The following is a 20636-nucleotide window of genomic DNA, read 5'->3' as shown; positions in this document are numbered from 1 at the left end:
TTTTATATAAATTTGAATGTAAGTAATAAAATTATATATATATATATATATGTGTGTGTGTGTGTGTGTGTTATTATTTAATTTTTGGAACATATTTGTGTGTGTAGTGTGTTTTTAATTTATGTATATGTTATAAAAATGTTTATATAATTTTTAAAATTATACAAAAAAAATCCTTTTTAATGATAAAATAAACCGGCCCTAACATTGGCCCAACAAGATAAGTGTATGGAAGAATATTTGTCCATGGACCTAGATATTAATAGTTTTATATATTTTTCATGACACTTGAGGAAACAGTATGTATTATCTCAGTAATATTACTACTAAAAGTCCACAAGATTCTTAGCCATCGAATAAATTTTATTATAATATATTTATATTATAAAGTATAGATTTAAAAGAAATAATGATGAAATCATATCACTTGATCACCTTAAAAAAAACTTGGAGGATCTCTTTCCCAAAAAGAACGAGATACAGAGAAACATTGCAACAGCTCTATAGATGCAATGAATTTTCCGATCAAGAGTATGATCAAAGTTATGATAGTATGCATACATATGGGCTAGTGTGTGAGATAAATAAAAGAAAACAAAGGGAAAGAAAATACAGACATATTTTTTATTTAGTTAAAAAAGACGGGAAAAGTTGACTTTTAGATTTTTTTTTCTTTTTTTCTTTTCATTTTATTTATTTAATCAAAGAGAGGATAATAATTTGTTTTATTTTACATGAAATTTAAGGAAGCAGACTCTGACAGAAGGTACAGAGCAATACAGAAGCAAAGAGTTCCCTACCAAAGAGAATAATGACATTCAATCATCAAATCGTGTGTATGGACGTGGATGAATTAACGACAAAATCCTATCAACAATATGTTACACAACATGGAGTGTTAATAGTCACATTTTTTAGGAGGGATATTTTTTCTTTCAAAGAATAGGAGGAGATTTATATCTCATTGCTCAAGAACCTCACATTCCCAAATATGTCGTTTAGTTGGAAAAAAATATCAAAACTTGTTTCTAGTTGTTGTATCTAGGGTTGCTATTAGTGTATTTATATAATTTATATTATTATGTTCTGTTGGGATAACTTAAGTCTATCTCTCACTCTCTATCTCCTTTCCCAAACCAAGTTCCTTGAATTTCAACAATGCCACTTGACATGTAAACCTCAAACTGGTGAACATGAAGACAGAAATTTCTGTTACAAACAGCACTCTCACAACTGGCTTCTTAGTACTTACCCTTCAAATACCTATCTTGAGCCTCGAGTTAGGACTAAGAAATTATTAATTAGTTTAAAACTATCGAGTGCTATCTACTCAAATACTATATGATATGTATATAAATTTTTAATATACATAAGGTTAGAGACCCCCCCACCCCCCTCTCAATAATTTTCAGCCTCACAATAATTCATTAATTTGCCATCCATGGGCACTTTTGGAAAACCAAAATATAAAAGGACCACCCCATCATTCTATATAAGGAGTCCTCACTCCCTCACTCACACACCAACCACCCAATCTCATAAAAACCTCTGCTACCAACCCTCTCTAGTATCATTTCCTTTCTTCATCACTATGGATCAACTCAAAAACCAAAATGTAGAAACCTTGACTCACAACATAAAAGCTCATAACTATCTAGTGAAGCTTACACAATTATTCGTTTCAGTATCCCTTTGTTCCTTCATCTTCTCGCCTTCTTCCTTCCTTCTTTTCTTCCATTACATCAAATTCTATTTCTCAACATTCCCTTTCCAACTCTACACCCACAACATAGACAAAAACTGCATGTTTCTCCTTTGCAATGGTCTCCTTGTTTTTGTTGGCATAACTAGATCTCTCTCAGGGTCTAATTGTGATGAAAAGACTTCTACGTATATTAAAGATGGTTCACATTCACAGTCTCACTTCTCAGTTATTGAAACCAACGAGCTAATGTTAGAGATAGTAGAAACCGAGGAGAAAAGTAGTGAGCATGATGAACAGAACATTGCAGCAGAACAAGTAATAGAAATAGAAACCTGTGCTGAAGAAGTGCAAGAAGACATTGAGAAGATAATTTTGGTAGATGAAGGACAAGAGAAAGGAAGTAGCCTAGTTTTGAAAGAAGAGGAGGAGCTAGATGAAGAAACTGAATTATTGGATGTAGGTCATGAAGATGAAGAAGAAGAAGACAAAGGGTCAGAATTTGATTACTTTCTGATTGAAGAGAGCATGGAAGAGGAAGAAGAAAATGTAGAAGAAGAAGAAGAATGCTGTATGTTGAGCACAGAGGAGTTGAACAGAAAAGTTGAAGATTTCATTAGAAAGATGAAGGAAGATCTAAGAATTGAAGCTCAACGGCAATTAGTCATGGTTTGACTTAGTAGTAACCATGAACTTTTTTTCTTTCTTAGGGAGGCCTAGTATTTGTTAGGTCTTTCTTCTTTTCTGTTTTCTTGCTCCACTTTTCTCGAACTTTAGTTGTATTTGTATGTAATATGAATCTCCTGAGATTTTGCAAAACTATTCCTCTGCTTTTCCCCTATGTTGCAAGCACCAAAGAGCAAGCTCTGGAAATGAAATGTCTGTTTAAATTGAAGCCATAATCCAAACACATGATCATCACTTCAATGAAGTAAATTTTCATATATGGCAGAGTTTGATAACACAATCAAAAGTACCCTTCCACTAATAAATCTATGCAATGCACCGTTAGAATTTAACAATATGAAGTCATGCATCAACATGGAATAGAAATTAATTTGGATACTGTTATACACTTAAATGATAGGATTTTTTTGTTACATCTTAAATTATTTATTAAATATTTTTATTTTGGAGATTTATTAAATGATAGGATATCATATTAATAATGGGGTGAAAAGGAAACAATTTTTATTATGTAAAAGCTCACGTGGTTGATTATAGGGTCCATTATTTTTGTATTTAAATGAAGTTGTATCATTCCAGCCGAAATGATACATGACAGCAGTATTTGCCGTCATTTGACATGCAAGAGAGAAATTAATTCAGACTAGATGTGATAGTTCCAATTGTTTTATTAAAGAAAAATAGTTATCTGAATGAAAACAAACCAGTGATTTAAGAACAATTAAAGATATATATTTAAGAAGTGGGTCAGTACTATGTTTATAGGTAACATGTTCAATTAGTTGTTGAAAGATGAGACCACAAATACAAACCACTTGTCTGGTTATTAATATTTATATCATTGTCTGGCTAACAAGTGGCATCTTGAAGAAAACCTGTTAAACTGTGGTTGAACGAATGGTTCTTCTGTATGATTCGACAGTATTCCCACAAATAATTGAAAAGGATTTGCGATTAAATTAGCCAGAGCAAATGGTACCATCACAAATATGATTCATCCAGTTCAGTCATTAGTTACTCACTCATAGCTATGAAAGATAATATAGATATTGTTCCCATCAACTAGCAAAGTACAAACATATTACGATCTTAATATATATCTTAATTAATATTTCCCCTATGTTGCTAGCACCAAAGAGCAAGCTCCGGAAATGAAATGTCTCATTACTTTCAAGGTTTTTTTTTCGTTATAGCTACTATAATTTTAGTTAGCAAGAAGGGATTTAGGTAGTTTATATTATCAGATATTTTTCTTCAAGAAAGCTAGTATTTTAGTATGTAATGCACATACATATTTATTACATATAAAAATATATAAATTATATTTATTACATATTTTTAGTATGTAATTAAAATTTATAATAAATTATATATAAAAAATACTATATTTAAATATGTAAATTATATTTAAAATAAGTATATATAAATATTTTTAAACATATAAATTATATTTTAAATTTATTATAAATAATTTGTATTGTAAAAATATTTTTTATTTATTGATAATTTATTTTAAAATATTAATATTTAATTAATAAATAATTATGATAAATAAAAGTTAAATTAAATAAGAGGTTATAAAAATTTGACAGACTCTCTTATTAAAGAAAAATTCTTAAAAATACCTTTGATAAAAATTTGTATTTAATATATAAGAGTTGATTATAATAAAAATAATAAAAAGTTTGTTTTTATTTTGTTTGTTAAGGTTGAATCTCAACTTAGATATAAAGATATCTATTTGTTCAATATACGTGGACTTTATTTCTCATTAAGCTTATGAATTATGATCGAGATCAAATAGGCTAAAAAACAAAATTGCCCAGTGGTACGAATTGTATGCATGAAAAGCATGAAAACTATAAATACAATTTACTATACGTTTATTTGTGTCAGAAACCCTCCTTCCACTCCTCCAATAATATTAAACCATGATCTTTTGTATCAATTTTGTAAGAACACTTGGTACCACTTAATAGTTATAAAAAAAATATGATGATGATTAAGTATTATACAACCATATATATATATACTAAGCCAAAAACCAGGACCTCTAAATACTTGTCTGTTTAGCCGTTTAGGAATAGTTATTTGATATTTATCTATAACGAATGTTACTTTGTCTCAATGTATATCCTCTTGTTATTATTCTTTTCGATTTTACTCCCATCAAACACGGAAAATTCACTTTTTATATATGCATTAGAAATATTGAAGTACGTACGGATAAGTCTCATAAAGTGGCTAGGAGCAAATGCAAGTTAATGATTGCATGCATCCAACATAAGACGGCCTTATGAAAGTGAAGTTTCATAAATATCAAATCGGAAGATGGCCCAGGAATATATAATTGATTCACTTTAAGGTTCAAAGAATTGATACAGAAATTTAAGGAGCCGAAGAATTAGGAGTTCCCATATTTGGGAAGGTTTTCTTTATTATTAACTAATAAGTAAAAACTTAGCGCAGATCTCAAACCTGAGTAGATCCTGGATTAGTTTGCTTATGTACTGAATGTTAATACGAAACATGATACACTTAAAGTTGAAGGCATAACCAATTAACCAATATATTACAGACGCTTATGTGAAGTTTTCTGAGTGATAATCATAGCCGGATTTATAAAGTGTTATTAAACTATTAATGCTTATATTTTCACATCCGTTAGGAACAGAATGATCAACCAACTTTAGCCTGCAGTTCCTTTTCTTTGTAGCCCCATTATTTTTCAGTTTCACTTTTGCATATCACGGGAAGCAAAAATAAAACTTGATGGGACACCTTCATTATATTCTTAAACATAAAGTGCAACTTCACCCCGAAAGTTTAACTTAGCACTACCAGTGTTCTGGACCTATTGTCCATGCCATATCAGTGCCAGGACCAGGTGAAGTATGGTCCTAAACGGCCTGAAACTCGTGGGATGAAAATTCTGAGCTCAATAAAGTTTCCAATCTATTCATGTACAAAGACAACGAGGGCATCACATACCATATTATATAGTAATCTTACGCTGAAGCGGGTTCTTAAATTGATATAGAATATAGTATATAACTTAGAGGATTGGAACAACTACAGTAAGTATAACTGTATAACAGCATAAAAATATAGAGTGAGAGAGAGACTTTTGTTTTTATTTCTGAAAGCGACTAACTTTGTCAATGACTTACATATGGGTATGGCCAAGAATCCATAAATGCCATTAGACTGATAAGGTAGAAAACTATGGGCCTTTCATTTTCACTTCCTTAAATGGATTTGGATCAAATGAAGTTAAGTCCCAAGTGGATCGCTCCCTACCAAAGTGAAGTCAATCTCGAAATTGAAATGTTTTGTTTGATATTTCCCCCCTTTAGAGCGGATATCAAGGTCGGTGTGGTCTGGAAAGACGCTGCCAAACTTGGTGGGACCAATTCACGAGACAAAAGCTACATAATACTAGTAAAGTCTAACTTAAGATATCTCCCTTCTAGATAAAAACCACTGTCCTTGTGTCCTACAAAGTACTGATTCATGCATGCATAAATAAGGCAATAATACAAAGAAAGCAAATCCAAGATGAAGAATAAGGAAAGTTACACATATTGTTACATAAAAAAGGGCAGATGAGCGTCCACGTGAGCGCTTATATCATGTGGCAAGGGTGCCTCTAACATATAAATTATTGATTAGCATGGTTTAGAAGAAGTCGCTTTTGATGTGTGAAACTAAGCATATTAAGTTGTATGCATGAATCACATTGACGATGACAGTCGATGAGATTGTCCCTCAATACCAATAATGCATTTCTATACTCAAAATAATGAAGTGGGGTCTTCTAATCCGGTGGCTTAGCCCCTTGAAAATTGAGTTAGTTTATTAGAGAGAATGAGAAATGGGAGCTGTATGTTTGCAATTTATTTACATCACAGATTTTATGTCAATAATGCACTTGAAAGCAAATACATGAAAAGAAATCTAAGTGGAGTGCACACATGATGTACACGACATCTTTTGGTGGACTCTTGAAAGTAACTATGTTTTAGGTGATTCCCCGGAGATACATATTCATTAGTGTTCGATATGTTCTAAATTCTAGCATCAGTAGACTCTCCGTGAGATGTTAATTCTAACAACGCATGTGAAAAGGCCTACTTCACATTATCTAGGAAAAGTTATTAGGTTTTCTTTGTCCTAATCTTTTGTTGCCACTTGCATCCACAACATTTGCATTCTTCAAGATTTAAGATAATGCTTCAACAGCCATATTGTATTTTAACGAGAGTCTTGGTTCCACACTTTTTTTCCTCTTTGTTATACCAAAATTTGTATAAATTTATTATAGAAATACAATTTCTTTCAATAAACTAGCATATGTGCAACTAATTATTATCTGTGCTAGATATTTTAATGTCTGGTCACAATCTTCAAAGAAAACTAACCCCGCATGATATAAAGAAAATCTTTCATGACTATATGTGGAAAGAAATATTAAACTAGCAAGTTAAGTTTGGTTCCTTTCCTTTTTGGGTAGGAGAAACTAGACGGAGACGACAATGAGATTTGATGTCTCTGTTAACTGTTATATGTTACAAGCATCTACAAGTCGAGCACAATATTTGGTTGGAAGTATATGAAATTTATACATTTTTTATTATGTCTTGCTTATTTAATGCGATAATTTAAAAGTAAAAAAAAACGAAATGGATTAAACAAATTGACTTTATTATTGATAAATAAAAAATATTAAATAAAAATAATTATAATAATTTAGCAAATGATTTTATATCTTAAAAAGCCTGAAAAATCAATTTCTATAAAATTATAATAATTTTAATAAATATTTGAATTAATTTAAAAAAAAACTAATTTTAGAATTCCCTTAAAATCAACATGAATGCCAAATTGTAGCAAACAATGTGTAGACGAAAAAAAAGGTACACAAAATCGCAACTCACTATATATAATAAAATTATAATATCTATCTTTAAAAAATCATATCAACTATAAATTCTACTGTGTTAGAGTAACCGTGCATGGCAATTAAAGTCCTTATTGTTTATAAAACCTTTCTTTCTCGATGAATGTTTCATAAAACCTTCAAAATTGGGTAGACAAATATTGTCCCTAAGATCCTACAAAGACCAAACAATGGTCTTCGCCTAAGAGGGATACTTAATCTCCCAGAAAGCGTAATTAATGGCATGTACTGATTATGCCGCAGTCCTGTTGTTTGTATAGAGCTTGACACATAAAATGTCAAACATGCTACATCATCAATTTACCTTCAATTTTAGATGGTATGTAAGACTCTGACAAGAATGAAAGTGCGTACACAGATAAGGCTTCAATCTCAAACTTTATTCCTCTTTGCAGTATCAACGTTAGCTGCAACCTTCATAAGCAACAATAAGACAAGACAGCATACAATCTCACTCCAGTTGAAGAAAAAGACAAATGCCTTGGAATGTATGTGAACATTACCTCCATTGTGGCACCTCCCTTTGAAGGTAGCATCTAAGTAACATGGCTTCAACTTTTCTTTTGTCTAAAAGGAAGATTGAGAGCACCGTAATTAGGTCAGATATGTAACTAGGTCGATCTGACGCACTACAAGTAATATCCTTATTTACCTTCAGCAGTCAAAGGAAGGAGACACTGCTTTGGAACAGAATATCTCTCAGAATCTGAAGGAAAAGCTCCAAGCCAGTGTATCTCTGGGACACGAAGATGTTTCGTGTCATAAGCCATTTGCTAAATAATCGGCGGGAATAGATTAGTCAGTCAGGATATGAAACTTTTAACCCAGCCATTACAGAGATTCAATCCAGTCAATGATCCTGTACATTTTATATTCAGATCCCTATAATGATGTACATGATGTATTTCTGAATTGATAAACTTATAAATACTAACCATTGAACCAAATCTGTAAGTGGTTAAGATGTCAAAGCCATAGGGATCACAATCTACCAAGCAATAAACAGGCAGGCGCAAATTGTCAACTAGAAGCCGCAAAAACCTGTTAGGATACAAAAAGCAAAAAATCAAAGAAAGACCAAACGTGTAAATTCCTAATTGTGCTCATAAACAGACACATTCACAATACAATATGAAAAGGCAAGCCGGTATATGGCTTGATAGCATAACATCTTAAGCATGTGAAAAAAAAATCCACACCTTCTTGTAGGAATATCTGGGTAGCCTCTTCCCTGTATAAAGATAGAATTCAAACAAAGAAATATTGTTGCAAAAGAAACTAATGTCTTCAGAAGATTGCTTACGGTGATGACAATACAGTGATTTGAATTGCAGAATTGGTCATTTGCTAGTCTTTGGAAAACTACAAGTGAAGTTCACCATGGACAGTCTTTTCAATAGAAAGTATGTCAGGGAAGAATCTCCATTTTTTTCTGCGTTTTTCCTCCAAACAAAAGTATTTGCTTACCTGATTCTTTCTCGACAACTAAAATGTAATGAGCAACACTAATAATATCTATGCACAAGGTTAAGCAATGTTTCTCCCCATTTCTAAGCACTTAGTATTTTAAGTTAATATGAAGTACCGATATAAATATAAGGAAACTAAACAATTGCAGTATATTCACCCAGAAATTAGGATACCTTGAACTTCTTCAACATAAACAGGAACAGGGTGGGCCTGCAGAAAAGTTAGATGTCTGCATATACTTTAAATGGTAAAAATTAATTATTACATTAAGATCAGTTCTCAGTTCTTACAGTGTTAGGAGAACTGATGCAGTCATATATCCTTTCTCCTTCAGAGAATCTTATCCAGCCCATAATTAACCTACAGAAATTTGATCCATAAGTTATACAACTTACCAGTTAAACACATTTGAACACGTCATTATAATATGAAGAACTCAATAGAAGGCAAAATTATCAGCTTTAAGAAAATTAATTAATAATTACTACTGCAGCAGAATTGGAGAATTTCGATGACAAAATGGCACATATGACATATGCCAACCTTATTATTGTACGTTTATTGCAATCGTAGTTTCTCACTATCTGTCAGTTATAATATCAATGAAACAGGGGATCTCATAACTCTAAAGTAGGAAATCAAAAATGCGTGTCCTTTTTAAACTTCATAACAATTTTTAGACACATCAGTGGCGAGGTTTCATTTTATACAAGAAAGTACACACATTCATAAAATAGTATAACATGTGAAAATAAGACTGTTATTATTATTATTATTAAGAAAATTCTGGCAGCAAAGTGCATTTTCCAAGGTTGAGTGTGATCTCATATTGTACCCATTCCCTGCGGAAACCTACAAAAGAATAAAAATGAAAAAAAGTTTAAGTGTCCCAAACATTGAGCATGGATAACTTTCTGTTTCAAACAAATAAGTTGCAAAAGAAGCATATCAGAAACTCAGAAGTTTTATTCCCCAAGAGCCAAACTCAAAAATGGCAAAAAAACGATAGTGCAAAAAACTACCACATTAAGGTTATGGCGGCTGCATTGCATCAGAATACATATATCATTAATTGCTTGGTCTACCATTGACTGATCTGTATTGTGCAAACAAAAGATAGATTACATGAAAAAAAAAATGTCAGTATGTCGTGGGGAAGTTGAACCTTTGCCATAAATCTTTTAACAGATCATGGCACTGACTTTTAAACAACCTTATGTCCAAGTTTGTGAGAAGTTAGAAGTTAAAACCCAAGTATAACGAAGAATTGTGGTAACCTTTTGCAAATTTTTGTCATAAGAAAACATCTGAGTTATTTATTTATTTATACTTGAGGACAAATGTATAACTAGAATGACACCTTGCAAAACCAAACAACTTGATTTCAACCATGCAGCAGTAGAGAAACAACAATCACGCTTTAGTCAATGACTCAATGGTAACCTAGAACTCTAATACAACATCAACCTATAATAACAACCAGATTGTTGAAGCTGAAGCCATAATGAACTAATAGTAATGAATCACTCGAGATTGCAAAAGGCATTTCCATCTTCCAATATGGCATACTATACTACATTGCATTGCATAATTTGTGGCAACCGTTCACCTTATGTTTCGATTTCAAACATCAATATAACTCGACTCAACTTCTACTTCCAACCAATGGATCTCATTCATCGTCTAGTTAATTAATTTACAGTAAAGAATATAATTCACTGAGCAAATTGAAAGACTCGCCTAAAAATACAGAAGGATACGTGTAATAAATGTCTCTCTTGGAACTATGCTTGTTCTCTTGCAGAAGTTTCTGAACTATCAGCAGCACTCTCAACATGACGACTGAAAGCGGAACATGAAAACAGAAACAAACTCATCAACAGATTCAAAACAGAGAGTATCATAACTGTAATCGTGTATATAGTTTCATCTCTCCTAAATAATTAAAGAATAACCAAAAGAGAAATGCTTAATAACTCAAACTCGTGAAAATTAAAAGGAGAGTGACCTAGTCTGTGCGCGTGAGTTTTTCTGCTGAGTGTGAGAATTTCCTTTCCGCACGGACAATCGGAAGCACAAAAGCTGCGTTGCGAAACATTACGTTAGAACAAAAAAGGTGAAACGGTAAATAATCAGCTGGGATTGGAACGCAACCAGTTGGAGTTGGGAAGGGTGCAGTAACTTCTGAAGCGATCGATGAGAATGAGCGGTGAGCGTCGGTTGGTTAGGTCTGAAAGCAAAGCTCGAGTGAAATCTGCGAATGCAGCCAAAGCAATTCAATCCGGATTGAAGTTGAATGTGATGAATGATTTGACCGGGTTTAGCGAAAATGAATTTGAATGGTTTGGTAACCTTTGATTTTGGTGAGTAGAATCACGCTCTGTGGTTGTGACTCCGATTGGATCCTCATCCTCTTTCCCTCCATTTTTAGCCTCTCCTCTTCTCCCTCTTTGATTTTTAATCTTAATATATGAACGTTTGAATGAACAACTTGACTTGTTTTGAATGGAGGATTTGGTTTTGAAGCAATCGCTCAACTTTACCGCCCCTTTCTTCTCCTAAAACTACCAAATTCTTTATTTATATATATATATATATATATATATATATATATATATATATATATATATATATATATATTTAAAAAAAAATATTACAAAAATAATTGTAATAAAGATTAAATCTAAGTCCCAATTACCTAATCTTTCTCCACTCAAAGATTTAAATTCTTGACATATTGTGTACAACAATACTTTGGGATATTTAAAGTTTAAAGAATTACAGAGATTTTTACAAAAAAAAATTAATAAAAAAAATATGAGAGAAAAATAATTTATTATATTTATTAATACCATAGATTAAATCTGAATTTGCAAATACCAAACTTGAAAATAAAATTTGGAGAAGTAAAAATAATTTAAATTATTATATATAAAATAAGTATAATAATTTTGATAATATCATTTCTTACAAGTAATTTTAAATATTTAATAATAATATTTTAATTAATTTTATTTGAAGATATTAAAATACGATATTATATTTTATACTCATATGCTACTGAATAAAAAAAAATAGAAATTTTTCTATAAATTATGTTTGTAAAAGATATGAAAGATACAATAGTTTTGTAATAGAAATCAGAGTACTCGAAAATATATTAAAATTTTCTACTGAAAATAATTGGGAAATGAATAACTTGAAAAATATTTAAAAGCATTATAGAAAACCTTATTAGAAGCAACTAAAAAAATAAATGATATCAAATCTAATTACTTACACCCGTAGATGAATCGGTGGGAAAGCACCTCCTTTTTCTATTCTGGCAGCAACCAGAAGTCAATATAGTTGGAACTTGAAAGAAGAACTGCCAAGTGGGCCGCATATACAGGAATTGGGAACTTTTTGTCCTTTTCAAAATGATCCATTTATTTATTTGATTATTAAATAAACAAGTTATGCTTAACGCGGAACTGAATTCATGATTAATGATTCAGACAGTAGATCAAATGGGATCCACTTCCACTGAATCAGAAGCTAGGAGAAGCCTTAGCCACAGTCATCTCCTGCAGCAACAAACAACAAACCACTTGAAAGGTCAGAGATTTATATTGGAATTCCCACTGCTTATTGTTTCCTTTGAATTCTCTTCTCCTTGTTATTGTTTAGTCATCCATGACCTATAAATTCTCTAAGTTTCTTTTCATTGCAAAGAGTGTGTCAGGAATAGGATGTACTTGTATAGCACTGCTGCTATGTATTTCTCAAAATCTATCAGTTCTTTCACATGGTCTACCTTGAAGTATTAACTGTTGTCCTCAACTCAGATCCACTTTGTTAGTTTAGTTTCTCCCAAATTTAATTTATCACTACTGTCTTAACTCTTAGTAATAAATGATTTTTTTTACTTTTAGGTTGTGATCTTGAAACATATTTTATTTATTTCTGGTGGCTCTTGCAAGTTGCCATTTTGAAGGCATAGATCTCGACTTGTGTGTGTAATTTTGGGTTATTGTTGTTCGGAACTGTCTTTTTTTTCTCTTGGATGATTGTCAGAGGAAAATACTTAGCAAGATTAAATTCCTTGAGGTGACTAATGGACTGAGCAAAGAAATTGGAATTTATTTCAAAGCTGTGTTGTTTTTGCTCTTCAAAATTATTTGACTTCAGGTTTCTTACGTTTTCAGTTCCCTTTTATTCTATTTATTCATACCGAGGGCATGACTAGGAATGTTCATGTGACTAGGTTGATGGAATTTTCATTAGAATTTGAAGTGTTTTATTTCTGAGGCTGATAAATTGAGTGCAAGTAAGAAGGCCTTGTTGATTAGTTGTGTTTGCTCTATTCGGGCATCTAGAGCCTTGTGTGCAAAGTCACTGTGTTTCGATGCTATTATGATACTTTTAAGGCCTGTTAGGATGCATTTTCTGCCTTTTCTTCGAATGAAGGCATGCAATTCAGGAGATCCATATTGTTTGTATGTGATGATCAATCCAAATGAGTTCATTTTGTGTTTGTTGAGCACCAGCGTTTACCGCACACATACACATGTCTCGACATTAGTGAGATATTATCCGTTTTGAGCCCAAGTCTTCACGATTTTACTTTTAGACATCACCCAAAAGGCATCTCAACCAATGGAGACAATTATGTGTATATAAACTCATGTCCATCCTCTTGTTTGAACGATGTGAGACTTTCCTTGCATCCCAACAGTGTTTGTAGTAGTTAGTTGGAACTTGGAATTAGAATTTGGACTGATCGCTGGCATGACACCTATTCTAGTCTATATTTGAACACACAAGTTTATTTTTTCAGTGAAGCTCGTATGAATTTATATTTTATAATATGCTTCATCTTTTTTTTTTTTTTTTTACTTTCAAGTCTAATGACTTATGGTTGTTCACGTACATTCCTTTCTTATTTAACTGACGTTGCTAGTTTGAATTGTTTTGCAACTGAATCAGGTCCTATATTACCGATCCTTGTCTGCTAAATTCATCTGCATGGCCAACAATGGTGTAAAGGTGCCTTTGTTGTCAGGATCACCCGATGTGACACAAAAGGCTAAATGGCGGTTAAACAAGAGGAGGCTCCTCCGTTCTAGAAGTGCTCCTGGAACAGATTGTGTTCCTGCTGAGACAAATGGCAATGAACCAATTCCCCATACTGTCTCTATATTTCAGAATGTACACCCAAGCTTTAAAAGAGTTGCTATCTACCTTGTAGTCTATTTAGGTGTAGGTGCTTTAATCTTCTACCTTGTCAGGAACCAGATTAGGGGGTTAAAAACAGATGGAATCCTTGATGCTTTATACTTCACAATTGTGACAATGACGACTGTTGGATATGGAGATCTTGTTCCCAATAGCGACCTTACAAAACTACTTGCATGTGCTTTTGTTTTCTCTGGAATGGCATTGATGGGACTAATTCTAAGCAAGGCAGCAGACTACTTGGTTGAGAAACAGGAATTTTTGCTAGTTAAAGCTATGCGCATGCACCAAAAGGTTGGTTCAACTGAAATTTTAAAGGAGCTTGAGACCAATAAAACAAGATACAAATTTTTTCTGGTCTTTTTCCTTGTTTGGATTCTCATCATTGCGGGGACAATTTTTCTGGTCACTGTTGAGAAATTGGATATTGTTGATGCATTCTACTGTGTTTGTTCTACATTTACAACCCTTGGTTATGGGGATAAAAGTTTCTCAACTCAAGCAGGAAGAATATTTGCTGTGTTTTGGATATTAACAGGTACTATTTGTTTAGCTCAGGTTTTCCTTTACATGGCTGAGCTAAATACTGAAAGCAGACAAAAGGAACTTGTCAAGTGGGTTCTTACTAGGAAAATGACCCATTTAGATTTGGAGGCTGCAGATCTTGATGAGGACGGAACTGTTGGGTTAGTTGAGCATTCTTTCAAAGTCATATTATTATCTTATAAATAATTTACATGGCTTCATTCATTTTTATTTGTTGTGTTATGTTTCTCACAGGGCTGCTGAATTCGTTATTTATAAGCTCAAAGAGATGGGGAAGATTAGTCAAGAAGATATATCACTTGTGATGCAGGAGTTTGAAGAGCTTGATGTTGATGATTCTGGTACTCTTTCAGCTTCTGACATAACGCTTGCTCAGTCATCTTAAACTAACACATTACATGCTCCAAGTTGGTATAGAGTGTTTGCATTTTTCACTTTCATCACGAAATTAAGACACACCAGAGTTTTGATGAGGATGGAAAGTCTGAATTTTCTTGAACGGACTGAAGTTTATTGGTCTGTCTCAGACAATCTAATTGTTGACGACTCTCAATCAAAGGTGCTTCTTATACATTTCATGTAACTATATAAGCTTAAAAGTTTACACGTCAGAGTCTATTCTACATGCTTAAAATACTCTCGTAACATTCAGAGCATATTTCCCTTCTGCTTAGTCTACACTCTACACTTTTTCTTTGATCAAGTAGAATGAAATCGGGGAGCTGATTTTGAGGTTATTATTTGTAAATTTTATAGATGAATGTTGACACAAACTGGGTCATTACGTGAACAAAATTTTATTATTTCTTCAATTTTTTTGTTAATATGGGTACAAGTTCAATCTCATGATCACTACATAAACAAAGTAAAAAGAATTTTTTTGTTGCTCCTTTTGTTTGCTTTCTTTTGTCAATTATTTTTTACTCATTTTTTAAAGTAAAAAACTTTTTATTTTTCACAAATAATGGCTAACGAAGAAGTCATTCGCATACCACTTTCGTATCGACTACTTTATGCACGTGAGAATATTATTAAAATTATATATATATATATATAGAAAGACATAAAAATAATTTCGCATGCTTCTAATATATATTTTAATATGCTTGATAATTCTTTTTCTAATATCCTTTTATTTATTTATTATGTAAAATAATTTCTAATATGCTACTTTATGCTTATGTATTATTTTAGTTTTTTATTTCTGGTTCGTCCCCGGAGTATCCCACTTCCAAGATTTAATGCGGCTGTATACACAAGGTAGGATTTGAATCCTTGATCTTGATTAAGAGTGGATCAACTCCTACCGCTGAACTACACGCTTGAGATTATATATTATTTTAGTTAACCATAACACATCAATAAAACGTATTAAAATATGTTAGTAAGAAGTTTAAACTAAAATATTTTAATATAATAAGATGTAATTAATAAGTTTAACTAGTGTTTATATTTAAATGTTAAAATAATCAAATTAATCAGTAGAAAATTAAGTATTAAAGGTGTAAATTACTTAACTAAAAATACGTAATTAAATTAATTTCTCGTGTTGAATACGTAATTAGTGGAAATCTTATTAGAACTCAATTCTAAAGTTCCATTGAGAGTGATTTTGTTATAAGTATGTAAAGTTACTTAATCCATAGTCTCCTTCTCTGCATGAAAGTGAAATTCAGTCTCGACATTAACTATGTTGATAAATTGAAACTAAAAGTACTGCAATACAGTGTACACTTAATTTTATCTGGGAAATTAAAATGGTGTGAAAGTGAGAAAAAATACATTAGAAGAATAAAATCAATATAATCATTCTTCAGCTGTAACTTCTCGCGCGTACCTTTACAGGGTCAGCAAAATATTTCATAAATACACACCAAAAAGAATTTTATAAATTTGATGAAGTGACGGAATAATATGGAGGATTAATTTACAATGCAAAATAGATCAAAAACTAACTTTTTCAGTATGACGATGTGTCCTACACAAGTTAAACGCAGAAATTAGAGAAGATTTTTAAATGTAAAAGTAGTTTGTATCCTAAATTTTAATTTAATTATAAATAATTAATATTTTAACTTAAAAAAGTTTCATGTAAGTAGAACTAGTGACGATTTTGATGTTGAAATAATCTATTTTAATTACAAAAGTTAACAATGTTTAAAAATGATTAAAAATAGGTATTATATAAATATAAAAAACTAAAATCAAAGAAATATTTTTTAAAGAACTAAATCAAATAGAATCAATTTTTGGAGGATGAAAAACATATTTAATCCAAATACTATTTATTTAGTTATAAATTTTATTTTAAATGATTAAAATAAAAAAATAATTAATAATTTTTAATAAAAAAATATTTTTTTAATTTTTATTCTATTATTTATTTATTTATTTTTCTATATATTTTATGTTTCACCTATTTCTTTCTATTTTATTAAACATAAATAATATTATTTCTCACATTTATTTTTAACCAAACAATCAAATTTTCTCTCTACTTTTTTTAACCCATTTTTACTCAAATATTTTTCTCTTCTCTATTTTTTTCACTTTATTTTTTACTTATTTTTTTTCTACCAAACATATCATTAATTAAAAATCTTTGCAAATCATTATAAAAATAAATACGATAAATTTAGTTTTGTTTCAATTTTCAAATTTATCAATTTTGGTATGTTGCTGACATTAACAATTTGACAGAAGCTTTTTTGTTTGCATGAATATCATTGTTTTCTGTGCATACTCTCACCTCCAACTGAGTCAGCATCTAACTTTAAGAAGAGTTAAATATTTCTAACCTCCAAAGATAACAAATGATTTTTGTAACTGTTCCTATCGCTTTATTTCGGCATTTGTTCCGTAATGAGGAACGGAGGGAAGAGGGAAAAAAAGAAAACAAGTATTCAGAAATATAGAAAAATAGAGCAAAGTAATGATTATTTAGTAAAAAAAAAAAGGGGTAATAAAATGAAATTTTATTTCTTATTCATAAATTTATTTTTATATAATAAATAAACGTTATTTATTATTATTATTATGATAAGTTTAATTTTTTATAAATAATTTTATTCAAAATATAAATAAAATTTATTTTTGTTTATAATTATTATTATCGAGCTTAATTTTTATAATTATTTTTACTTAAAAATATTTTATTTATTTACTTAATATTATTGTTGGAACTTCAATTTTTCATAAAAAATTATTTATAAATAATAAGTATATTATTATTATTTATATATACATATATAATTGACCACTATTTTTACAAAAAAATTGAAATTTTCACACTTTTCCTCATTTTAGAAAAAAAAAATTTAAAACGATTATTCACCTTAAAATATCTACACTTCTCTTCTCTTCTCTCATTCAAACACACTTCAATTTTATTTTTTTTTACTTTTTCATACTTTTTCTCCCTTTTCTTCTATTTCTTTTCTTCTTCTTCTTCTTTTTTCAAATAAACCTTATGGTGTGTTTGGATGAGGAATTTATATGGGGCAATTCATTTATTTGAAGAATTTCAAATTCTTTGAGGTGAAATGCTTTGTTTGGATGAGGAATTTACAAAGAATTTGAAATCCAATCATTTGTGAAATTCCTTAAAATAGTAGAATTTCAAATTCTCCCAAAAATGGGAGAATTTGAAATTCCTCATATTTGTTTTTCTTATTTCACCTATATATTTTATCTTATCTCTTCATTTTTTTAATTATTAGATATTCAAAAATATTTTTAAAATTGTTAAACATTACTCAATATTAATTGTTAAAATTATTAAATATTATCTAATATTAATTTCTAAAATTAATAAATATTTAAAAATGGATTAGTATTTATTTTTATAAAATTTAATTTAAAAATCTCAACATATAAATATATTTTTAAAATCAATTTTACTATGATGGAATAAAATTATCATATTCAACCTAACAATTTAAAATTTAAGAAATTTGAATTGACTCATCTAAACAAAATATTTTAAGAATAATAGAAATTAAAATCAAAGTAATTCAAATACCAAGAATTTAAAATTCCTTGAATTTGTGAAATTCATCATCCAAACACACTATTAGTGTAAGATGATTTCTAGAAAGAGTAAATTACGGTTTCCACTTTCGATTAAAGTAATCTTTTTCACTTTCAAAATATACATATTCTTTTATTAACGATAAACACATGTCATATATTTTTACCAAAAAAAACACATGTCATATATGAGATTTAATATGAATGAGCATTTAAGATTTTTTTTTTCTTACGGTGATTCTTAACATAAATAATAGCTAATCAAATATTTTATATAACATTTTAAAGTCAATAATAAAATTATATAAAAATTTATTCTATTTTATGAAATATTAAAAATAAATATTTAATTCTTAACAAAATTTTACTTATAAAATCTTAAGACATTAGTGCAAAAAAATTATAAAAAATTATAATAAAAAAAATCATTGAAAGAGACTTCTATCATCAATTTTAAGAGATCTATTTATATGGAAAAGGATTGAGGTATAACTTGTATTAATCTCTCAAGGAAAAATAATATATATTTCACGGCGACAAATTTAATATATATTTCACGGCGACAAATTTAGTAATACTTTCATTTTGTACGATACCAACAGTATTGATTATTGAGTATGAAAATTTACATGTTTTTTTTTCAAGTCATATAGATTAAAATTAATGATTTTAAATTTAAGAGATAGAAAATAATCTATTTCATATTATAAGAATTAAAATATATTTAATCTAAAAATGTGAAAAATTAAAAATAATGTAAAATAAATCTTAAAAAAATTGCTGCCTTTATGAGCAAATCGTTTTCTTGAAAATCCTAAAAAAATAATCTTTTTTTTATAAAGTACAAAGCAATTTACATTTTTTCAATAATTAAAACACAACTCTTTTTTATTATATTGACCAATTTTATAAATAAAGTAATATATTCAATTGTGATTTCATATTGAAACGTGGGATAGAGAAGGTTAGATCCATGTTACTGAGTCTGATCCAAACATGCACAGCATATTAACAACTTTGGTGTAAGAAAAATAACATATTAACAACTTTAGATTCAAATCAAATTTAAACTCTTTTTTTTCGTTTCTGAATTATCCACAGTCGATTGTTTAAGCGTGAATTAATTTCTATCGCTGAACCATACGTTTGGGGTTAAATCAAATTTAAACTTTAAAGAATCTTATTAATAATGCGTCGTTTAATAAAAATATTACCATATGAAGAAAAATTCGGTTGAAAGTATTTCTCAATTTTAAATTGATTTGATTTTTCATTTCGTAAAATTTGAAACTTGAGAGGATAGCAGAACACTAGCGGGTAGGCATGGCAATGAGGTTTTAGGTTTAGGTTGTGTTTGGATTGAAGGATGGATTTAGAGAAGTGGAAAAAGAAAGATTTAAAAAGAAAGAGAGTGGAAAGTGATGTTGTTTAGATTAAGAGAAAGATAGTGGAAAGTGAGTGGAAAGTTTGTGAGAATTTGTGTAGAAATTGATTGATGTGATAGATAAAAATTAAAAATTTAATAGATGAATATGTAATTTATACTTTTATCCTTGAATTAAAAATGAGTAGAATATTATTTATTGTAAATAATAATAATTACAATAAAATTATATTAATAGGTATAATTTATTTAAAAAATAATAAGAATCGTAATAAATAATAATGATAGTAATTATAATAAATAATAATAATAATAATAATAATAATAATAATAATATTTATAATAATAAATAATAATAACAAAATATATTATGATAATTATATTTTCTTACATTATTTTATTAATGTTTATGAAAGTGTTATTATTTTAATTTTATAAACATGTATTACTTTATTTTTTTATATTTCCACTTTTTGATGTCAATATTTAAATAATAGAATTTTCTTAATATAAAAAAAATGTACAATAAAACTTTTGAAAGTTAATTAATAAATTAAAAAAAAAATGATAAATCATTGACATAAATTAGAATGAAATGAAGATACATTTGTTAATTGTACAAGTTAATTTTTACCAATTAA

General features: G+C 29.5%; 3 protein-coding genes across 11 annotated transcripts; 2 read left to right on the top strand and 1 right to left on the bottom strand.

Annotated features, from left to right (window-relative positions):
* The first annotated feature begins 1505 nt into the window (after positions 1-1505).
* On the top strand, positions 1506-2543 carry LOC109804719 (uncharacterized). Its single transcript, XM_020366548.3, has one exon. The coding sequence runs from the start codon at positions 1592-1594 to the stop codon at positions 2375-2377; it is 786 nt and encodes a 261-aa protein (XP_020222137.1). The 5' UTR covers positions 1506-1591; the 3' UTR covers positions 2378-2543.
* Positions 2544-7350: 4807 nt separating this feature from the next.
* Positions 7351-11376, bottom strand: ATSPO11-1 (Spo11/DNA topoisomerase VI, subunit A protein). Of its 8 annotated transcripts, XM_020369548.3 has the most exons (15): positions 11172-11376; positions 10974-11073; positions 10828-10901; positions 10560-10661; positions 9842-9915; positions 9655-9671; positions 9110-9179; positions 8993-9029; positions 8817-8864; positions 8653-8711; positions 8549-8580; positions 8285-8390; positions 8002-8122; positions 7853-7916; positions 7351-7763 (listed from the first exon to the last, which is right to left on the bottom strand). In XM_020369548.3, the coding sequence occupies exons 1-15, from the start codon at positions 11242-11244 to the stop codon at positions 7637-7639; spliced, it is 1104 nt and encodes a 367-aa protein (XP_020225137.1). In that variant the 5' UTR covers positions 11245-11376; the 3' UTR covers positions 7351-7636. The 8 variants fall into 8 exon arrangements, 6 of the variants coding, with proteins under 6 accessions (XP_020225137.1, XP_020225124.1, XP_020225143.1 ...); XM_020369535.3 differs by having other exon boundaries at positions 8549-8711; XM_020369554.3 differs by having other exon boundaries at positions 7351-7756; positions 8549-8711.
* Positions 11377-12131: 755 nt separating this feature from the next.
* On the top strand, positions 12132-15471 carry KCO1 (Outward rectifying potassium channel protein). 2 transcript variants are annotated; one of them, XM_020367095.3, is made up of 3 exons: positions 12132-12416; positions 13788-14722; positions 14817-15471. In XM_020367095.3, the coding sequence occupies exons 2-3, from the start codon at positions 13827-13829 to the stop codon at positions 14965-14967; spliced, it is 1047 nt and encodes a 348-aa protein (XP_020222684.1). In that variant the 5' UTR covers positions 12132-12416; positions 13788-13826; the 3' UTR covers positions 14968-15471. The 2 variants fall into 2 exon arrangements, with proteins under 2 accessions (XP_020222684.1, XP_020222693.1); XM_020367104.3 differs by lacking the exon at positions 12132-12416 and adding an exon at positions 12443-12655.
* The last annotated feature ends 5165 nt before the right edge of the window (positions 15472-20636 follow it).

Source organism: Cajanus cajan, chromosome 9 (genome assembly GCF_000230855.2).
Source record: "Cajanus cajan strain Asha chromosome 9, NIPB_CcT2T_4, whole genome shotgun sequence".
In the NCBI taxonomy this organism is placed as follows: Eukaryota; Viridiplantae; Streptophyta; class Magnoliopsida; order Fabales; family Fabaceae; genus Cajanus; species Cajanus cajan.
This window is presented reverse-complemented; position numbering and strand designations above follow the sequence as displayed.